This window comes from Geotrypetes seraphini, chromosome 4 (assembly GCF_902459505.1).
Source record: "Geotrypetes seraphini chromosome 4, aGeoSer1.1, whole genome shotgun sequence".
NCBI lineage: Eukaryota > Metazoa > Chordata > Amphibia > Gymnophiona > Dermophiidae > Geotrypetes > Geotrypetes seraphini.
In genome coordinates, this window is record NC_047087.1 from 193,898,279 (window position 1) to 193,915,920 (window position 17,642).

At 46.9% G+C, this 17,642-nt stretch overlaps 1 protein-coding gene across 2 annotated transcripts in view; it reads left to right on the top strand.

Annotated features, from left to right (window-relative positions):
- The window catches only part of FAM149B1 (family with sequence similarity 149 member B1), a 156,052-nt gene that overhangs the window by 11,122 nt on the left and 127,288 nt on the right, over window positions 1-17,642 (top strand). For both annotated transcript variants that reach the window (XM_033940635.1, XM_033940636.1), the window contains exon 3: window positions 13,390-13,522. In XM_033940635.1, the coding sequence (XP_033796526.1) occupies window positions 13,390-13,522 (133 nt within the window). The remainder of the gene's footprint in view (window positions 1-13,389; window positions 13,523-17,642) is intronic.

Genomic DNA, 17,642 nt, shown 5'->3' on the forward strand with positions numbered 1-17,642 from the left:
TGTTTTAAAGAAGAAACTTCCTCCTTTTGCTCCTTTAATTTCTTTCCCAAGTCATTTATTTGTGGTGTTAAGGATTTTCCTAGATTTACTACAAGATCCCAGAGGGCGCCCAAAGTAACCTCAGGAGGTTTATTTATTAAAACAAAGCTCCAAGTAGCTCCAAAGATTCCTCAGAGTCTAGTGATACCTCTGTTTGGTCTTGGCCCATCTCCATAATCGCTGTTCCCTCCTCATGCAGCTTCCTGGGACTAAAAGCGTCCCTTTCGGCACTCACAAGCAGGCTCCCTGTTGAAATGGCTTCCCGCGGCAAAAACTCTGCTTCCTCGGACATATTCTGCTCGTGTGGGGAGCTTGCTCTCTGAGATTGTGGAGGCAGAACTCCGGTGTCAGGGCTCAGAGTTGCATCCAGCCCAAGGAGTTCTGCCGCGGCGTCACTCCCCGCCGGTGTCGCCAGCGGACGATTCCCCGACCTAAGCTGATTCCCACTGAAGTCGCCGCAGAATTTCATCTAAAGTTCCGATGGACGGTACTTCTGAACGTCGGGAGGCTTCACCAACATTCTTTCCCCTTCTTTTTGCCACAACCTACTATGCCGAAACTCTGAACAAGGTAAGAATCCGAAGCGTCTCTCAGCTACAGACTTGCAGCAGCAGCCACCTTGGATCCCAGAGTCCTCCTTTTTATGTTTTCTTGCAGCTTGTTACTTCTCCCCTTTTGTTCTTATTGTACCTCCAACCGACCCACTGTACAGTACCTCCTTCTCCTCTCAGACAAGCAATCTCCCGACTTAAGTAATCCATAGGTCTTAATTGACTGTTGCGCTTCCCTGCTTTGTTTTTGTTTCTTTAGATTTCAGCAATGTATTCAATTTACTCCAATTCTTTGAGACCGTGAACAAGCAAATTGATAGTGGAAAGCCGGTGGACATAATATACTTGGACTTCCAGAAAGCATTTGACAAAGTTCCACACGAAAGACTTCTCAGGAAACTACAAAGCCATGGCATAGAGGGAGATATACAAAGATGGATAGGCAAATGGCTGGATAACAGGAAGCAGAGAGTGGGCATAAATGGGAAGTTCTCCGACTGGGAGAAAGTGACTAGTGATGTACCCCAGGGCTCGGTACTTGGGCCGATCCTTTTTAATATTTATATCAATGACCTGGAAAACGGAACATCCAGTGAGATCATCAAGTTTGCAGTCGACACAAAACTCTGCCGGGCAATCAGATCGCAGGAGGACAGTGAGGAACTCCAGAGCGATTTGTGTCGGTTAGAAAAATGGGCGGAGAAATGGCAGATGAAGTTCAACGTGGAGAAATGCAAGGTAATGCATTTAGGCAGTAAAAATAAGGAATATGAGTACAGAATGTCAGGTGCAACTCTGGGAAAAAGTGAACAAGAAAGGGATCTGGGTGTACTGATAGATAGGACCCTGAAGCCGTCGGCACAATGTGCGGCAGCGGCAAATAAGGCAAATAGAATGTTGGGCATGATAAAGAAAGGAATCTCGAGTAGATCGGAGAAAGTTATAATGCCGCTTTATAGGGCAATGGTCAGACCTCACTTGGAATACTGCGTCCAACATTGGTCTCCCTACCTAAAGAAGGATATAAAACTGCTGGAGAGGGTGCAGAGACGAGCAACTAAACTAGTGAAGGGTATGGAGAAACTGGAATATGAGGATCGACTTAAAACACTGGGATTGTTCTCCCTTGAGAAAAGGAGACTGCGTGGGGATATGATCGAGACCTTCAAAATACTGAAAGGAATCGACAAAATAGAGCAGAGAAGATTATTTACATTGTCCAATTTGACACGGACAAGAGGACATGAAATGAAGCTAAGGGGGGGCAAGTTCAGGACTAATATCAGGAAATTCTGCTTCACACAGAGAGTGGTTGACATCTGGAATACTCTCCCAGGAGAGATTATTGCGGAATCGACAGTCCTAGGCTTCAAAAGCAAACTAGATGCATATCTCCTTGAGAGAGGCATATAAAGATATGGTTGGCTATAAAATAAGCCAGGTGTATACCTAGCAGGGCCTCCGTGTGTGCGGATCGCCAGACTTGATGGACCGAAGGTCTGATCCGGAGATGGCGCTTCTTATGTTCTTATGTAATTGTCATATGGTTTTGATTGTGTGCAGTTCTTTTTATATATATATATATATATATATATATATACACACACAATAAAAATTTATACCATAAAAAAGATTAGCAAATTATGCAAGGTCTTCTCCATAGAAATCTGATTGGACTACAGTAGAAGAGCTCCTGATTCCAACTCAGGAACCAACTCTAAAATGATTTACGAGGGGGATGCAGATGAGGGGGCACAGTGGAGAGAGAGAGAGTATATCTGCTTGGTATTCACCATATTCATTGTTGCTGTACCCCAGGTAAAACTTTGAACTGTGATAACTTATTTTAGAGCCTTTTGTGTTTCAACCCTGAATTACTTGGAAAAAGGACCTCTAGCTTTTCTTTAATATCTATGACTTAGGACCCTGTTAAAGTGCTGTTAGGTTTTGCAGTCACCACACATTAATTGTCAAAATTAGCATGCAGTAGCTATATAATCTCTGCACTTACTATTGGGGTTGTTCCCAGCAGTTTCCTATTAGAGAGTTGCACGGTGTCAGAAATTTCACCCATCCTTGCCTAGCTCCAATGGAATCTAATCCACTAAGATCCATTCCATTCCCACCCATTCTCAAAATTAATCTCCTCTATCCCTACCCATACCTGTAGGAGTCAACGCTATGATTTACTTGCTCACAGCTAGGTATACCAGATGTCCGGATTTCCCCAGAGATGTCCTCCTTTTCAAGGACATGTCCGGGGGGTCCGGACAGCTTTTCAAAACCCGGCACTTTGTCTGGGTTATGAAAAGCTTCCCATGAAAATCACGTCGGGAAGGGGCATCTGTGCATGCACGGGCGCAAAGCAGTGATGTCATGCCTGTGCATGTGCAGATGCTGTCTGGGGCAGGGCAGAACGGGGCAAGACACAGGCGGAAGATCTATCGCCAAATTTCTTAACACATCATCTTTAAAGATATTAATCCACTCCTTCATTATAGCAAAAATCGACTACTTCAACGCCTTACTTATAAACATTACCCAAAAAGAAAAAAGAAGACTTCAAATTATCCAAAATACGGCCATAAAACTAATTTACAACGCTAAAAAATTCGATCACGTTTCCCCATTATTAATAGATGCACATTGGCTACCTATTAGTCATAGGATCCTGTATAAACTTATGTTTCTAATCTTTAAGACCTTAGCATCCAATGAACCGCAATTTATATCTAAATCATTAATCCCTTATAAAACCCAACGATCTCTGCGTTCATCTGACCAAAGCTTATTAACTGTACCTTCTTTAAAAATTATAGGGACGAGAAGAGCAGATATGTTCACTGTTGCGGGACCACAATGGTGGAACACCTTACCTCAGTATATTAGAACAGAACGCGATATTGTAACATTCAAAAACTTTTTAAAAACTTATCTATTTAAGGATGCTTTTAACCTCTAGAATCTTTTTATCTGTTTAATTAATGCTTACGAAGTGTGCTTTGGTAAACTTTTACCCTACCTTTTGTTTTTTCCTTTTTACTTACCATACCCTATATTGTAACTTTACCCGCTCTCCTTTCTCTCATGTTAGTCATAATAGGAATTTATTGTTACTATGTTAAGTTTCTTTACTGTATTTTATTATAATATGTACATCGCCTAGAAATTGAAATAGGCGATCTATCAAAAGCAAAAATAAACTTGAAACTTGAACTGGGTGGACCTGGGGGTATGGCCATGGTCTGGATCTGGTAACCCTGCTCACAGCTCTCTGTTTCCTCCCAACCCAAACAGCCTCCCTTGTTTTTTTGGATAGCATTCACTATTCGACTAATGAGTACTCCAAGCCTAAGTCTGGTGTTTCAGCTCCCTCTCTGTCCATTCCAAGCCTCATTCTGGCACTCCTACTGCCTCTCTCTCTCTATGTTCCAAGCCTCATTCTGGAGTCACTAGAGATTTTAACTACACTCCAGTGGGAATCCCACGGCAACTTCTTCCATCCCCGTGGGATTCCCATGGTACCTTCTTCTATATCTGCGGGCTCCGTGGTATTTCTACAATCTTCATTCCTGTGCAGTTCTATATTTCCTATTCGGATACTATAGAGCAGGGGTGCTCACACTTTTTTGACTCGCGAGCTACTTTTAAAATGACCAAGTCAAAATGATCTACCAACAATAAAATTTTAAAAAAACATAACGCACACTGTACGCATAGAATTGTTAATTATCATTCCTATTCCGGGGTTTTTTCAAAGAGGTCAAAGCAGATGACTCTATGCACTGTCACCTCAGTAACAACCATACAAAAATAGACAAATACCCACCCTCCTCCCTTTTTACTAAACCACAATAGCAGTTTTTAGCGCAGGGAGCTGCGCTGAATGCCCATCGCTGCTCTCAATGCTCATAGGCTCCCTGCGCTAAAAACCACTATTGCGGTTTAGTAAAAGGGGACCATATTGTAAAATATAGACAGCAGATATAAATTCAGACACATTTTGATCACTAAATTTAAAATAAAATCATTTTTCCTACCTTGTCTGGTGATTTCATGAGTCTGTGGTTGCACTTTCTTCTGACTGTGCATCCAATCTTTCTTTCAGCCTGTATGCTTTCTCTCCACCACACCTCATTCCCTCCCCCAACTTTTTCTTCCTCTCTCCCTGACCTTTCTTTCTTTCTCTCTTCATGCCCCCTTTCTTTTTTTCTGTTTCTCTTCTTTCCTTCTCGCTCCCTGCCTGCCCCCTTTCTTTCTTTCTCCCTGCTCTTCCCCAAGCCACTGCCGCTGCCATCGGGGAACAGGACCCAAGCCGCCACCAATGGATAACAGGCCCCTAAGCCAACGCCGCTGCCGCCCCATGGTCTCCCTGCTTCGGGCTGACCAGCATTCCTCTCCCCGACGTCAATTCTGGCGTCGGAGAGGAAGTTCCGCCCAGCCAGGCAGCGATTGGCTGGCCCTAACTTCCTCTCCAACGGCAGAATTGACGTTGGGGAAAGGAAGACTGATCGGCCCGATAGATCGCCAAGGCAAAGTGAGTCTTGGGTGATCGACTCACTTTGCCTTGGCGAGCTACCCGTCGATCGCGATTGACCTATTGGGCACCCCTGCTATAGAAAAATATATGCAATTATCTACATCTGTTTAGAAGGCATTTACTGCCACATTATATGCTGCTTTAACAGGGAGTAATTCTCTAAAGGTTGCCCAAAATTAGGCACCAGGATGTTGTGTGCTAAGTGCAAAGTGTATATTGGCAATTACACACTTTTATGTGTCTAACTTTAGGCATATCCACTTACATCATGTGACAGGCTGGTATAAATGCTTGCATTCTAATGTTGTCAGCTACAAGCACAGTGGTCTTCAACCTCTCTTCTGTTGCGACATACCTGACAGACAATTTTTGCATGACATATTGAACACTACATTTATGGCTAAACATAATAAAATCCCCATTCATCATTGTTGTAAATGATAATAACAACAACAACAACACAGTGGTGGTGACTACTAATGGGGAATAACTGACCTGCAACATTTCCGTTTGGAGCTGGGGGCAGCAGTGCTCATTGTGGGTAATGGTGAAGCAGAAAGGAGGACCAGTTTTGCAGAGTTCAGGTATATGACTCCCTGGCTCTCTGCTCTCCCCAGCCTGCAGAACACATGGTTATTGAGGAAAATAAGGATTTGCTGTCTGTCTCAGCTCTTGGTTTACACACAAGTGTGTCCTGATACACTGCTTGAGAAACTTTGCCTTAGCACATAAGTTCTGGGCATGCTCTTCCCATGTCCACACCCCTCTTACAGTTGTGTGCTTTAGAATGTGCATGCTAAAATTATAGATTTCTAAGGGCTAGATTCACTAACCTTCCGAACTGTGTGCGATTGGAGGCAGGCCGACTGATTCATCAACCATCTTCATGCAAATGGGGGTGATCGGAGGCACGCCTCCAACCGACTGCACGGATTGGATTGAGTCGGGGGGAGAGGCCTGGCAGTAGTGACAGGAGAAGCAGTTTCTTTTACTGCTGTCAGGGCTTTGCCGGCTTTTTTTTTAATAGGCCGCAAAATATCAGGCCTATAAAAAAAATGAAAAAAAAGCCTCCCCCTACCAGACAAAGCGCTCCCTTGCCAAACACCTCCCCCCATGAGCGCCCAGCACCCTCCCAACCGGCACGGCACCCCCCCCTCGACCGGCACGTGAAAATTAGTGCAAATTAACACTATTATCAATAATTGGTTGTTAGTGCTAATTAGTAACTAATTTACCATTAAGATATGTACGCAACTGTAGATATTCTGTAACCTGAAGGTGCAATTTTGCATGCTAAGCCTAAAATCGGAAATGAAAGTTTATAGAATGAGGGTTAATTTGTAGTCCCTGCCCATTCTCCAATGTGTTACCTGTTAATCTGGAAATTATCGCACGTTAACTATTAGAGCACCATGTTAACAGGTAAACAACAACTTGGTAAATAGGATACTCCATGAATTTTCCTGAATTTAACCGTTACTTGTTCTTAATTTTCATTTGTATATGACCCAAGTCAACATTATGCTAAATAACCAAGATCAGAGTCCAGGTTCAGTTTCAAAGCTCCAAGATGTTGGTGGTATCCTTTTTTTTTTTTAAATAAATAAAGATATCGCATCTCTATTCTTCTTTAATATTTGTATCCCACTACTACCCATAATAGAGAATCAGGTGGCATTTACAATTAAAAAACAAAAACAAGGATATTTGTGTAGTTTAAAAATATACAGGGAAGGAGTTGGAGAGAAATAAAAGCAGAGAGATGGAGACAGCAAATATGTTAATTTGTGCATATAATCAAAAGTGTAAATTCTTTAGCACTCTCCAGACCAGTAGAGGTTAACTTTACGAATGGGTATATATCTAATCATGACCAGCAGGTGGAGACTGAAAACAAAACTTTGGGACAGTATATCCTAGCCCCTCCTCTCTATTTCCCTCAGTCTTCTTTCAGTCTCCAGCAGGTGTTGAGTGATCTGTACCCATCTCCCTTGGTAGGGCTGTTGGAATTTGTTTAGGGGGTTTATTGTCCCTGTTTTTAGCCGGACGGAGCTTGGGCGGACTCTGTTTGGGGGTTCGTCCGACCTCGGGGGTGTCAAACCCGGCGGGTCACGAGCGGGGTCCCTCCCCCCACTTCCTCCACCTCCCCACATTTTTTTAGAGGAGCCTCAGCAGTAAGCCTTGCCCCCTAAATCAAGCAAGGCATATTGCTTCGAGAGCCTGTGGAGTCTGTTCTGTGAAAACAAAAAAAAAAAAAAAATCCTGAGGTAGTGCTGGTCTGGAGGGTTGTATCCCTTTAAGAAAACTGTATTTTACTGTATTTTTTCATGTAACCAGCACTTTTTTATAGCTAGGTCGCGTATGGAGCAATTGTGCCCTTCTCCGGGGGAGTAGGCCACAATTTTAGTCCAGCCGCGAGGCACTCGCGGCCGGCCTGAACTCGGCGGTTTGGGTCGGTGAGGTGGTGGAGCTCCGTCGGCAGCGGCTGCAGGCGCCCAGAGCTCCCCGCCGATGGTGCCTCGCGAGTCGGCTTGGAGCAGTGGGGAAGCCCGGTCTTCCACAACCGCCCACGGAGGGATTCCCCGAAGGATTCCCTCTCAGCTGATTTTTTGACAGCTGATGCCGGCTTGCCTGCTTTAGCGGCTGAGACTATTCAGGTTTCTCAGCCGCTTCAGGCTATGGAGGGAGCTTTTTTGGCGGGAAAACCGCCATCTTCTCTGTCTGGCCCCTCCATTTTGTCTTCCACCTCAGGTGACCTTCCCCCTGTTTTGACTATGCAGGGGCAAGGTTCTGCTGGGTCCCCTGCTGTGGCAGGGAGTCCCTTGGGACCCTCGGGGGATTTTTCTCCTGAATTTTTCTTTTCTTTATGCAGAGCCTATTTTCAGGTGGCTGGGGGTCCCGGTTGCGCCCAGGGGGTTTCGGGGGGTGGGTTTTCCTCCGCGCTCCCTGCGGCTTTGCCTCTTTCGTCTGGCGTGACGTCCCCTCCGCCGCCTCCCTTGTCCAAGCGTCCGCGGGTGTCGTGGGACGAGAATTTGTGGTCGGAGGAACGGGTCGGTCTGGAGGAGGACCTGGACCCTTCTGAGGAGTTCCAGGACTCTCTGGAGGGGACGGAAGCTGGCGGCGGGTTGTCGGATTTCCCGTTCTCCAGTGACGAGGCGTCCATGGTGCGCCTTTTTCAGAAAGATGAGCTGCCTGACCTTATTCAGCAGGTTTCTTCGGTTTTGCGTTTTGAGGACGCGCCGCCGGAGACTCCGCGTGTGGGGGACCCCCTGTTACGGGGGATCCGTTCCGTTTCCCGCTCTTTTCCTATGCATCAGGATATTCGGGATATTATTCTGGAGCAGTGGAAAACGCCGGAGGCGCCGTTTCGGCTGGCGCGCAGCATGACTCGCCTGTATCCCATTCCTGAAGGGGATCGGGTTACGTTAGCTTCGCCAGTCGTGGATGCGGTGGTCTCGGCAATTTCCAAGCGGCATACCGTGCCTGTTGAGGGCGGTTCTGCCTTGCGGGACCCTGAGGAGCGCAAATTGGAGAGCATCCTTAAGCAAAATTTTCAGGTCTCTGCCTTTGGGGTCCAGGCGGCTATTTGTGGGGGACTGGTCGCTCGCGCCGTGTTTCGGTGGGCGGAGCGGGTCTTGGATCGAGAGTCTGACGACTGGTCTCTGGTGGATCAGGAGGTTGCGAAGATTGAGATGGCGGCCTCATTCCTCTCAGATGCTCTATATGACTTGGTGCGGATATCGGCTAAGTCTATGGCTTTTGGCGTGGCCGCAAGGCGTGTGTTGTGGCTGCGCGCTTGGGCGGCGGATGCTGCGTCCAAAGCTAAGCTTACTAAATTTCCCTTTCGGGGGTCATTTTTGTTTGGAGAGGACTTGGATAAGTTGATTCAGACTCTGTCGGACTCGAAAGTTCCCCGTCTGCCGGAGGACCGTGCCCGCCCGGCGTCTCGGGGGGGTGCGGCCCGGGGGCGTTTGCGGGATTTTCGCAAGTATCGCCCTGGGCGTGGGGCTGCTTCTTTCCAGTCTCCGGGATTTTCCCGGGGTCGGTTCTTCCAGCGCATGCAGCCCTTTCAGGGGGCCCGTCGGGGGGCAGGGAATCCCTCCGCCGGTTCCCCCGCTTCCCGTCCTGCACAATGACGCCTTGCCGGCGCCCCCTTTGGTTCCGGTGGGGGCTCGGCTGCGCAAATTTTTCCCCAAATGGGCCGAGATCACGTCCGATCAGTGGGTCCTGGAGGTGGTGCGGGACGGTTATGCCCTGGAGTTCGCCCGCTCTCTGCCGGATTTTTTCCTCGCTTCTCCGTGTCAGACTCCGGGGAAGACGCAGGCTTTTCGCCAGACCCTTCAGCGCTTGCTAGATCTCAGGGCAGTTGTTCCGGTGCCCCCTCCGGAGTGGGGCACGGGCAGGTACTCCATTTACTTTGTGGTGCCCAAAAAGGAGGGGACTTTTCGGCCCATCCTCGATTTAAAAGGGGTCAACAGGGCTCTCAAGATTCCCTCTTTCCGTATGGAAACTCTGCGGTCGGTCATTCTGGCGGTTCAGCCGAGGGAGTTTCTCACTTCTCTCGATCTGACGGAGGCCTACTTGCATGTTCCCATTCGGGCCTCTCATCAGCGTTTCCTGCGCTTTGCGATCTTGGGTCGGCACTTTCAGTTCTGTGCGCTTCCCTTTGGGCTGGCCACGGCTCCTCGGACGTTCACCAAGGTGATGGTGGTCGTCGCGGCAGCCTTGCGGTCGGAGGGTATCCTGGTACACCCCTACCTGGACGACTGGTTAATTCGGGCAAAGTCGTTGCAGGAAAGCTCCCGGGTTACTGCTCGGGTGGTGGAGTTTCTCCGGTCGCTGGGCTGGGTGGTCAACCTTTCCAAGAGTCGGTTGGTCCCGGCTCAGCGTCTGGAGTACCTAGGGGTGCTGTTCGACACCTCCTTGGGGAAGGTCTTCCTCCCAGAGGGCCGGGTGAGCAAATTGCAATCTCAGATTCGCCTGCTTTTGGCGTCCCGGTGTCCTCGGGCGCGAGATTTCCTCCAGGTCTTGGGGTCGATGGCGGCGTCCCTGGACGTGGTGAGGTGGGCGCGGGCCCACATGCGTCCTCTCCAGTATGCTCTGCTCCGGAGGTGGTCTCCCCAGAGGCACGGGATGGATGTTCCGGTTCCCCTGCGAGGCTTGGCGCGCTGCAGTCTGCGTTGGTGGCTCCAGACCCCTCACCTAGTTCAGGGGGTGGGTCTGGATCTCCCGCAGTGGACGGTGCTCCTGACGGATGCGAGTCTCCTGGGTTGGGGGGCTCAGTGTTTGGGTCACTCAGCTCAGGGCACCTGGTCCGCGGAGGAGGCCGCCTGGTCGATCAACGTGTTGGAGACCAGAGCGGTCCGTCTGGCGCTGTTGGCTTTCCACTCCCTGTTGCTGGGCAAGTCGGTCAGAGTGCTGTCGGACAATGCCACGGCGGTGGCTTATGTCAATCGTCAGGGGGGCACCAAGAGCACTCAGGTGGCGCAGGAGGCGGCTCTGCTCATGGTTTGGGCGGAATCCCATCTGCTGGACCTCTCGGCCTCTCATATAGCCGGGGTAGAAAATGTTCAGGCAGACTTCCTCAGTCGTCACTTCCTAGATCCAGGAGAGTGGTGTCTCGGCGCCGAGGCGTTTCAGTTGATAGTGCAGGCTTGGGGGCAGCCCCTGATGGACCTGATGGCCACGGGTGGCAACGCCAAAGTGCCCCGCTTCTTCAGTCGTCGCAGGGACGGTCTGGCCGAGGGTCTGGATGCTCTGGTCCAGCAGTGGCCAATGGAGGGGCTGTTGTATGTGTTCCCTCCTTGGCCGCTGGTGGGCAGGGTGCTTCTTCGCATTGTTCACCATCCGGGTTTGGTGGTGCTGGTGGCGCCGGATTGGCCTCGCCGTCCGTGGTATGCGGATCTGGTGAGGCACCTGGTAGCGGATCCTCTTCCTCTGCCTCTCTCGGACGACCTTCTGATGCAGGGTCCCATTCCCATGTTCGACCCGTCTCCCTTCTGTCTTACGGCGTGGCTCTTGAAAGGGGTCGCCTTAGCAAGAAGGGATATTCAGACAAGGTGATCTCTACACTGTTGGGGTCCCGGAGGTTTTCTACCTCTCGGGCTTATGTGCGGGTTTGGCGTCTCTTTGAGGAATGGTGTCGGGCGCGGGGAGTGACCTCTTTTCGCGCTTCTCTGCCTAACTTTCTGGAGTTCTTGCAGGATGGCCTGGATAGAGGCCTGGCTTGGTCTTCTCTCCGGGTTCATCTTGCGGCCCTGTCGGCTTTTCGAGGGTTGGTGTCAGGTCAGCGTTTATCGGCTCTTCCTGATGTGATTCGGTTTTTGCGGGCGGCCAAGTTGCTTAGGCCTCCCCTACGGCCCTCGGTTCCCTCTTGGGATCTTAATCTGGTTCTCTCTGTTTTGGTGCGTCCGCCTTTCGAGCCCTTGGACGACTGTTCTTTGAAGGACCTTACTTTGAAGGCGGTCTTTTTGGTGGCCATTACTTCTGCTAGGCGTGTTTCTGAGCTGCAGGCTTTCTCTTGTAGGGCTCCCTTCTTGGAGTTTTCTAGGGAGCGGGTCGTTCTTGCGGCCTGTTCCTTCCTTTCTGCCGAAGGTTGTTTCTCCTTTTCATGTCAATCAATCGGTGGTTCTCCCGGTCTTGGGTGGTCGGGAGGGCTCTTCTGAGCAACGGCAGCTGCGCAAGTTGAATGTCGGTCGGGTCCTTCGCTCTTATGTGCAGCGGACCCAGGAATTCCGGAAGTCCGATCATCTCTTTGTCCTCCTGGCGGGTCCTCGTCGGGGAGCTGGCGCTTCTAAGGCTACTATTGCGCGCTGGATCAAGGAGACGATTGCTTCCGCTTATCTTCTGAAACAGCAGCCTGTTCCGGAGTTTCTCAAGGCTCATTCCACTCGGGGTCAGGCGGCTTCTTGGGCTGAGTCGTCGCTCGTGCCTCCAGTGGATATTTGTAAGGCTGCGGTTTGGTCCTCCTTGCATTCCTTTGTTCGTCATTATCGGGTTGATGTGCAGGCGCGTCGGGACGCGGTGTTCGGTGAGCGTGTACTGGTATCGGCCCTTCGGGGGTCCCGCCCGTGAGAGGGACTGCTTGGGTACGTCCCATTCGTAAAGTTAACCTCTACTGGTCTGGAGAGTGCTAAAGAAGGAGAAATTAGGTTCTTACCTGCTAATTTACTTTCTTTTAGCTTCTCCAGACCAGTAGAGGTCCCCACCCTGTCTGTTGTTGTTGTTGTTGGGGCTGTTGCGCGGGCAGTTTTTGGTTTTTGCTGCGGGTTCTAGTATTTTTCTAGGGCCGGGGAGAAGTGAAGAACAGCGGCTGTGGCTCGGCTGGCTTAGCTGGCGAGCTGTGGGGACATTCTTCCTTCGGGAATTTCTCCTCTGCATTTTCCAACAGCATTTTGGGTATGTTATTTGTTACTCCTTTCGGAGTATTGTTTTTTCTCTCTGTTGTTTTCCAGTTCTTGGTTCTGCTTGGCTATTCGGCAGACTGAGGGAAATAGAGAGGAGGGGCTAGGATATACTGTCCCAAAGTTTTGTTTTCAGTCTCCACCTGCTGGTCATGATTAGATATATACCCATTCGTAAAGTTAACCTCTACTGGTCTGGAGAAGCTAAAAGAAAGTAAATTAGCAGGTAAGAACCTAATTTCTCCTTAACACACACATAATTGATTTCACCTTCATACAATGTGCATAAAAATACATGTGTATGAAAAACATTCAAATGAAAATTGCAAAACCTTCATTTAGAATGAAGATTGACTAATCTTGGGCAGGACTATATGCCAAGTAGTTGTCCCCAAGATTTAAGGCTTCATTGAAAACCTATTTATTCTCCCTATCTGTTCCATGTTCTTGAAGATGGTTTGCTCACCAGCCAGTGCATAGTGGTGGTGGTGGGGTCTCTTTATTTTCTCTTCCTTTGTTGTTTTCATCTGTCCTATTAAAAAATGTGTAGTTCCTTTTCATTTTTCTTGATTTTTGGTTTTGTTTTGCTTGGTTTTTGTTTTGGTTTTTTTATTGTAAACTGCTTTGATTTTATCTGAAAGGCAGTATATCAAACATGCAATAAACTAAACTCTTTTTTTTTTAGCTATGTCATCCACTAAGAAAAGAGTGATTTTAAAGAATAGAAAATCTCTTATGAGAAACTCCTGTAGAAGATATTGTTTTTCTATAATATTACTTACATTCTGTACTAAAGATTAATGTATGAGAGTAAGAATGATAGTTTCTTTTTCTTCTCTGCTCTCAAATCTGTCAGCGAGTCAGAAATCTCAAGTGACTCTCAGTGCCTAACAGTGGCTGTGACAGATAGAAGGATCTCTTGGTGGAACCAGCAGAGCTACACAGGGCTCTCCACAGAAGGCAGCTCTGTCCTATCCTGGGGCTTTGATGTAAGTATACAGTTATGATATTCTTGGAGCTATTTAGACAGCAAAAGCATCCTGCTTAGCAAATATTTGTCTAGACCAGTGGTCTCAAACTCACGGCTCGGGGGCCACATGCGGCCCGCCAGGTACTATTTTGAGGCCTTCGGTATGTTTATCATAATCACAAAAATAAAATAAAACAGTTTATTGATCATATGTCTCTTTAGCTAAAATTACAATATTATTAAGACTTGGCCAAAAGGAAAGATTTATAAACTATAAAGAGTTTTACCTCATGCAAAATTGTCATTTCTTTAATAAGACATTAACTATTTTTTCTGAGGCCCTCAAGTACCTACAAATCCAAAATGTGGCCCTGCAAAGGGTTTGAGACCACTGGTCTAGTTGGTCTGCAAGGAAATTATCTTTTGTATTTTAGAGTTAAATTGTTGGTTAGTTGAGCTGTGTGTTAGCTTTCATATAAATGGTAAAACCACAACAAATGGCAGCAAATTTGGTTTGTTTCACCACAAACTGATTTCAAGAACCCCTGGTTTTGCACAAATCACTATTTGTCAATTTTAATTTTTGGCATAGGTATGCATATGCCACCAGACATGCTGGAGTCACTCTGGGGCCTTTTTACTAAATTGCGGTAAGCCCTAGCATGCGCTTACAACACATAAAAAATGCTTAGCTCCAGCAAATTTTTCTACACTTGTGGAGTGGACGGTGTGTAGTCAACAGTGAGGTTGGAGAATGGGCACTGGACACCCTGGTCTAATATCATGAACCAGCAGTATATGTATATTTGGGAAGATCATGGGTGAGTCCTGCTTACGCTTGTGCTCGTGGAACATGGCTGGTATAAACTCCCCTGTCAAACAAACAAATGTTTAAAGAAACAAGGAATGTATATTGTATGTGTTCAAGAAACTCATCTTTCTGATTCAGATCATGAAAAATTGTAGAGGCTGGTTTAAGGAAGTGTATTATTCCACAGGTACAATCCACAGTGTGGGAGTGGCAATTTTATTTAGTAAACATCTCCCCTACACTATTCTATAGTTTGGATTGAGGTACAAGGGGTACAGCTTGGACACCGTATTGGTAATTGAAGTTTCCCTAGATATCTGTATTGGGATCAGCACTATAGGGCTCAATGGAGACAGTTTTTGGATGATAACGTTCTTTCAGTGTCCGATCTCATTCTGCTGTGTGAAACTGCTAAAGCTGTCCTCTGTGGGATGACAATAGCATATGTTGCATGAAAAAAGAAGGAACATGCTTGAGAACTGCTATATTTGCAAAGGCTTCAGGCAGCACAAGTTGCACTGAATGTAAAATTACATGAGAAAACCATGAGATCCCAACAATATTACAAGTATCTTCTTTATAGATATGGGAACTGAACAGGTAAACTACTGACTCAATTAATACATCCATGGCAGGGCCCTCATTTTTGTAAAGAAATCTTACATCACTAGAAGTTAATCTCTGGCAGAGCAGTTGGCTACATTATTTTATAGTCACTTTAAAGAGTTTTATACATGGAAACCAACTGCTGTAAATGATTTAACATTGTACCTTAGTACATTACAACTGCCCCAAATGTCAGAGGCAGAGACCCCACTTCATTGGCCTATTACAGCGCTTGAGATTAGAGAGGCTAAGAGGTCTCCACTGTTGAAAGCTCCTGGCTCCAATGGCCTGTTTCTGAATTCCCTTTGATTCTATTTTGCACAAGTGGTAGCTACAGGGCAATTTCCTGTTCATACTATCACTCCCTTTTAGTGCTGATCCCTAAACCAGATAAGAATCCAGTATCTATAGACTCTTACCAACCAACTCTTACCAACCAACCAATTTCTTTCTTCTTTTTTTTGGTCTTTTCATTTTTTTCATGGTTTTTTGCTTAATTTCAGAGCTAAGAGCTCCCCTAGTAAAGGGTACAGCGCTGCCTGCTTGAAGGAGAAGCAGACTGAGGTCTGCAGCTGAAAGGCCAATCCCTTGTGGTACCAGTTGGACAACTTGAAGAAGCCTATTTGGAGCTCTGGGTTCATTCCCTTTGTAGCATTACTTGCCTACTGCATTGCAGGGGCTTGAGCGCAGTCTGTTAGGCATCTGTAGGGGGCTCAGCGGGGTCTCATGGGATCCCAGCTGCAATTTTGCCTCCCCTATTTCACATCTGTGGGTCCACGGGTGTTGGAGGCTCAGTCAGACACTGGTCAGACCAAAGATTCAGCGTTGGAAGGACTTTCAGTTGTGAGGCGCAGTTATTTCTTCTCCAGATCCATTTACCTTTTGTGCTGAGGCAGGCTGCAGCATATTGTTAGCCGAGGTCACAGTGAGTAGGGCTGCTACAGTCTATGAGGAAAATCAGGAGGCTCTGTAAATTTTAATTATAAAGATTTCTGCCTGTTCTCTGATGTTCCCCACCTCTAAAATCTTAAAATTGATGGGTTTTTTGTTATTTTTTTAGCATTTCAGAGCCATTTTTGCTGCCAAAAGATGCTGCTTCGGCTATCTTGGATTTCCCAACTTTTTTTCAAAGTTCTCCAGAAGCTCCAAATCACCTCATTTTGCCTCAAAACTGGCAAGGATGGAATCCTCAGGCTCTTTTGACCTAATTCATGCCAGGCTTGCCTGGAATGGGCGCCCTTCTTGTGCCACATGCTGCACAGGACATGAAGGGGGGGAGCGAGCGGCTTAGCCTCCCCTTTGCTCTCTAGGGCTGTGGAACGGGTGGGAATCCCATTGTTTGGTCATCCTCAGAGCCCTGGAATGGTGGTCATCCTAAACACAGGGGCACGGAGGCCACAAAGCCTTAAATACATAAGCTGGAGTCCTCTGCTGGAGACTCTGTACTGCCTAGTACATCATTTTCTCCTGAATTTGTTAATCTGATGTGAAGAGCCTTTCTGGACATCTGTCCTTCCAAAGGAAAGTCTGGCAGCGCTTCTGAAGGTTCATAAGGGGGAGGAGCTTCTTTCTCTTCTCTCTTCCCATATTTTTTAAACTCTGTAAACCGTGTCGAGCTCCACTTCTGTGGAGAAGATGCGGTATATAAACCTAAGGCTTAGTTTAGTTTAGTTTAGGGTGCATTTGCCTCACTGGCTGCAGCTGTCCAGGATCTAGGGGACCTTTTTGAGGGAGATTTAGAGAATGAAGGGTCTCTTACTATACCCTTGCTGTCTCGGTTGTGGATGTGGTGGCAATGGAGGATTCTGCCTTTGGGTCTTCATAATAATAATAATAATAACTTTATTCTTCTTTCCGCCACATTCTTGCGACTTCTAGGCGGTTTACAATCAAGAGTGCTGGACATTCAGCGAAATACAATAAGTAGATATTCAGAGGAAATACAAAGATCAGAGACCTCAGGAGGCAATAGTATAGAAATATAGTTTGCTGAGCGAAAATGTAATATGTACATTTTAGTAGGTAATGTCCAATAGGACCTGTTGGGGATAAATAGCAACGTAAAGTTACGATAAGATGAAGATAACAGATTATATTTATAACAATGCTGTAAGTGTTATGAGCCAGTACAATGGTCTCATCCTAGATTTCTTGGACTGCTTTTGTACATCCCACTTGTCCAGAATGCGCACCTATTGCACTAGGAAAAGAAATTAGGTTCTTACCATGCTAATATCTTTTCTAGTAGATAGGTGAGTAATTCTGGACCCACGCCCTGTCATGCATTTCCTGTGCCTACCTACTGTCTCTCAGACTGTTTTTATCTATCACTGCAGGTTAGATGACAGTTGGACTTTAAGTGTATGAAGAGTAGTCTATTACTAGGACACTTTGAGGTATTATTTTGAGCTCCATTAATGTTTATGTTTGGCATGATTGTTTTGATTGTACAGTATTTAACATGTTTCTTTTAATTTCAGAGCAGAATAGACTTGTTCTTTGAGGAGATTCCTCGTACCCGCAGAACAGACTTGTTCTTCGAGGAGTTTCCTCATATCCCTACCCACATCCATTTCTAGAAAGGGCTACTGCCTGCTTTGGATCTAACTATAGGGGGCAGCAGAGCCATCTGTGAAACCTACAAATAAAGAGCCCTACAATATGTCAGATGGAGATGTGATTTATCATTCCTCCAAAGGTGTTCTGTTCTTCATACTAAGCT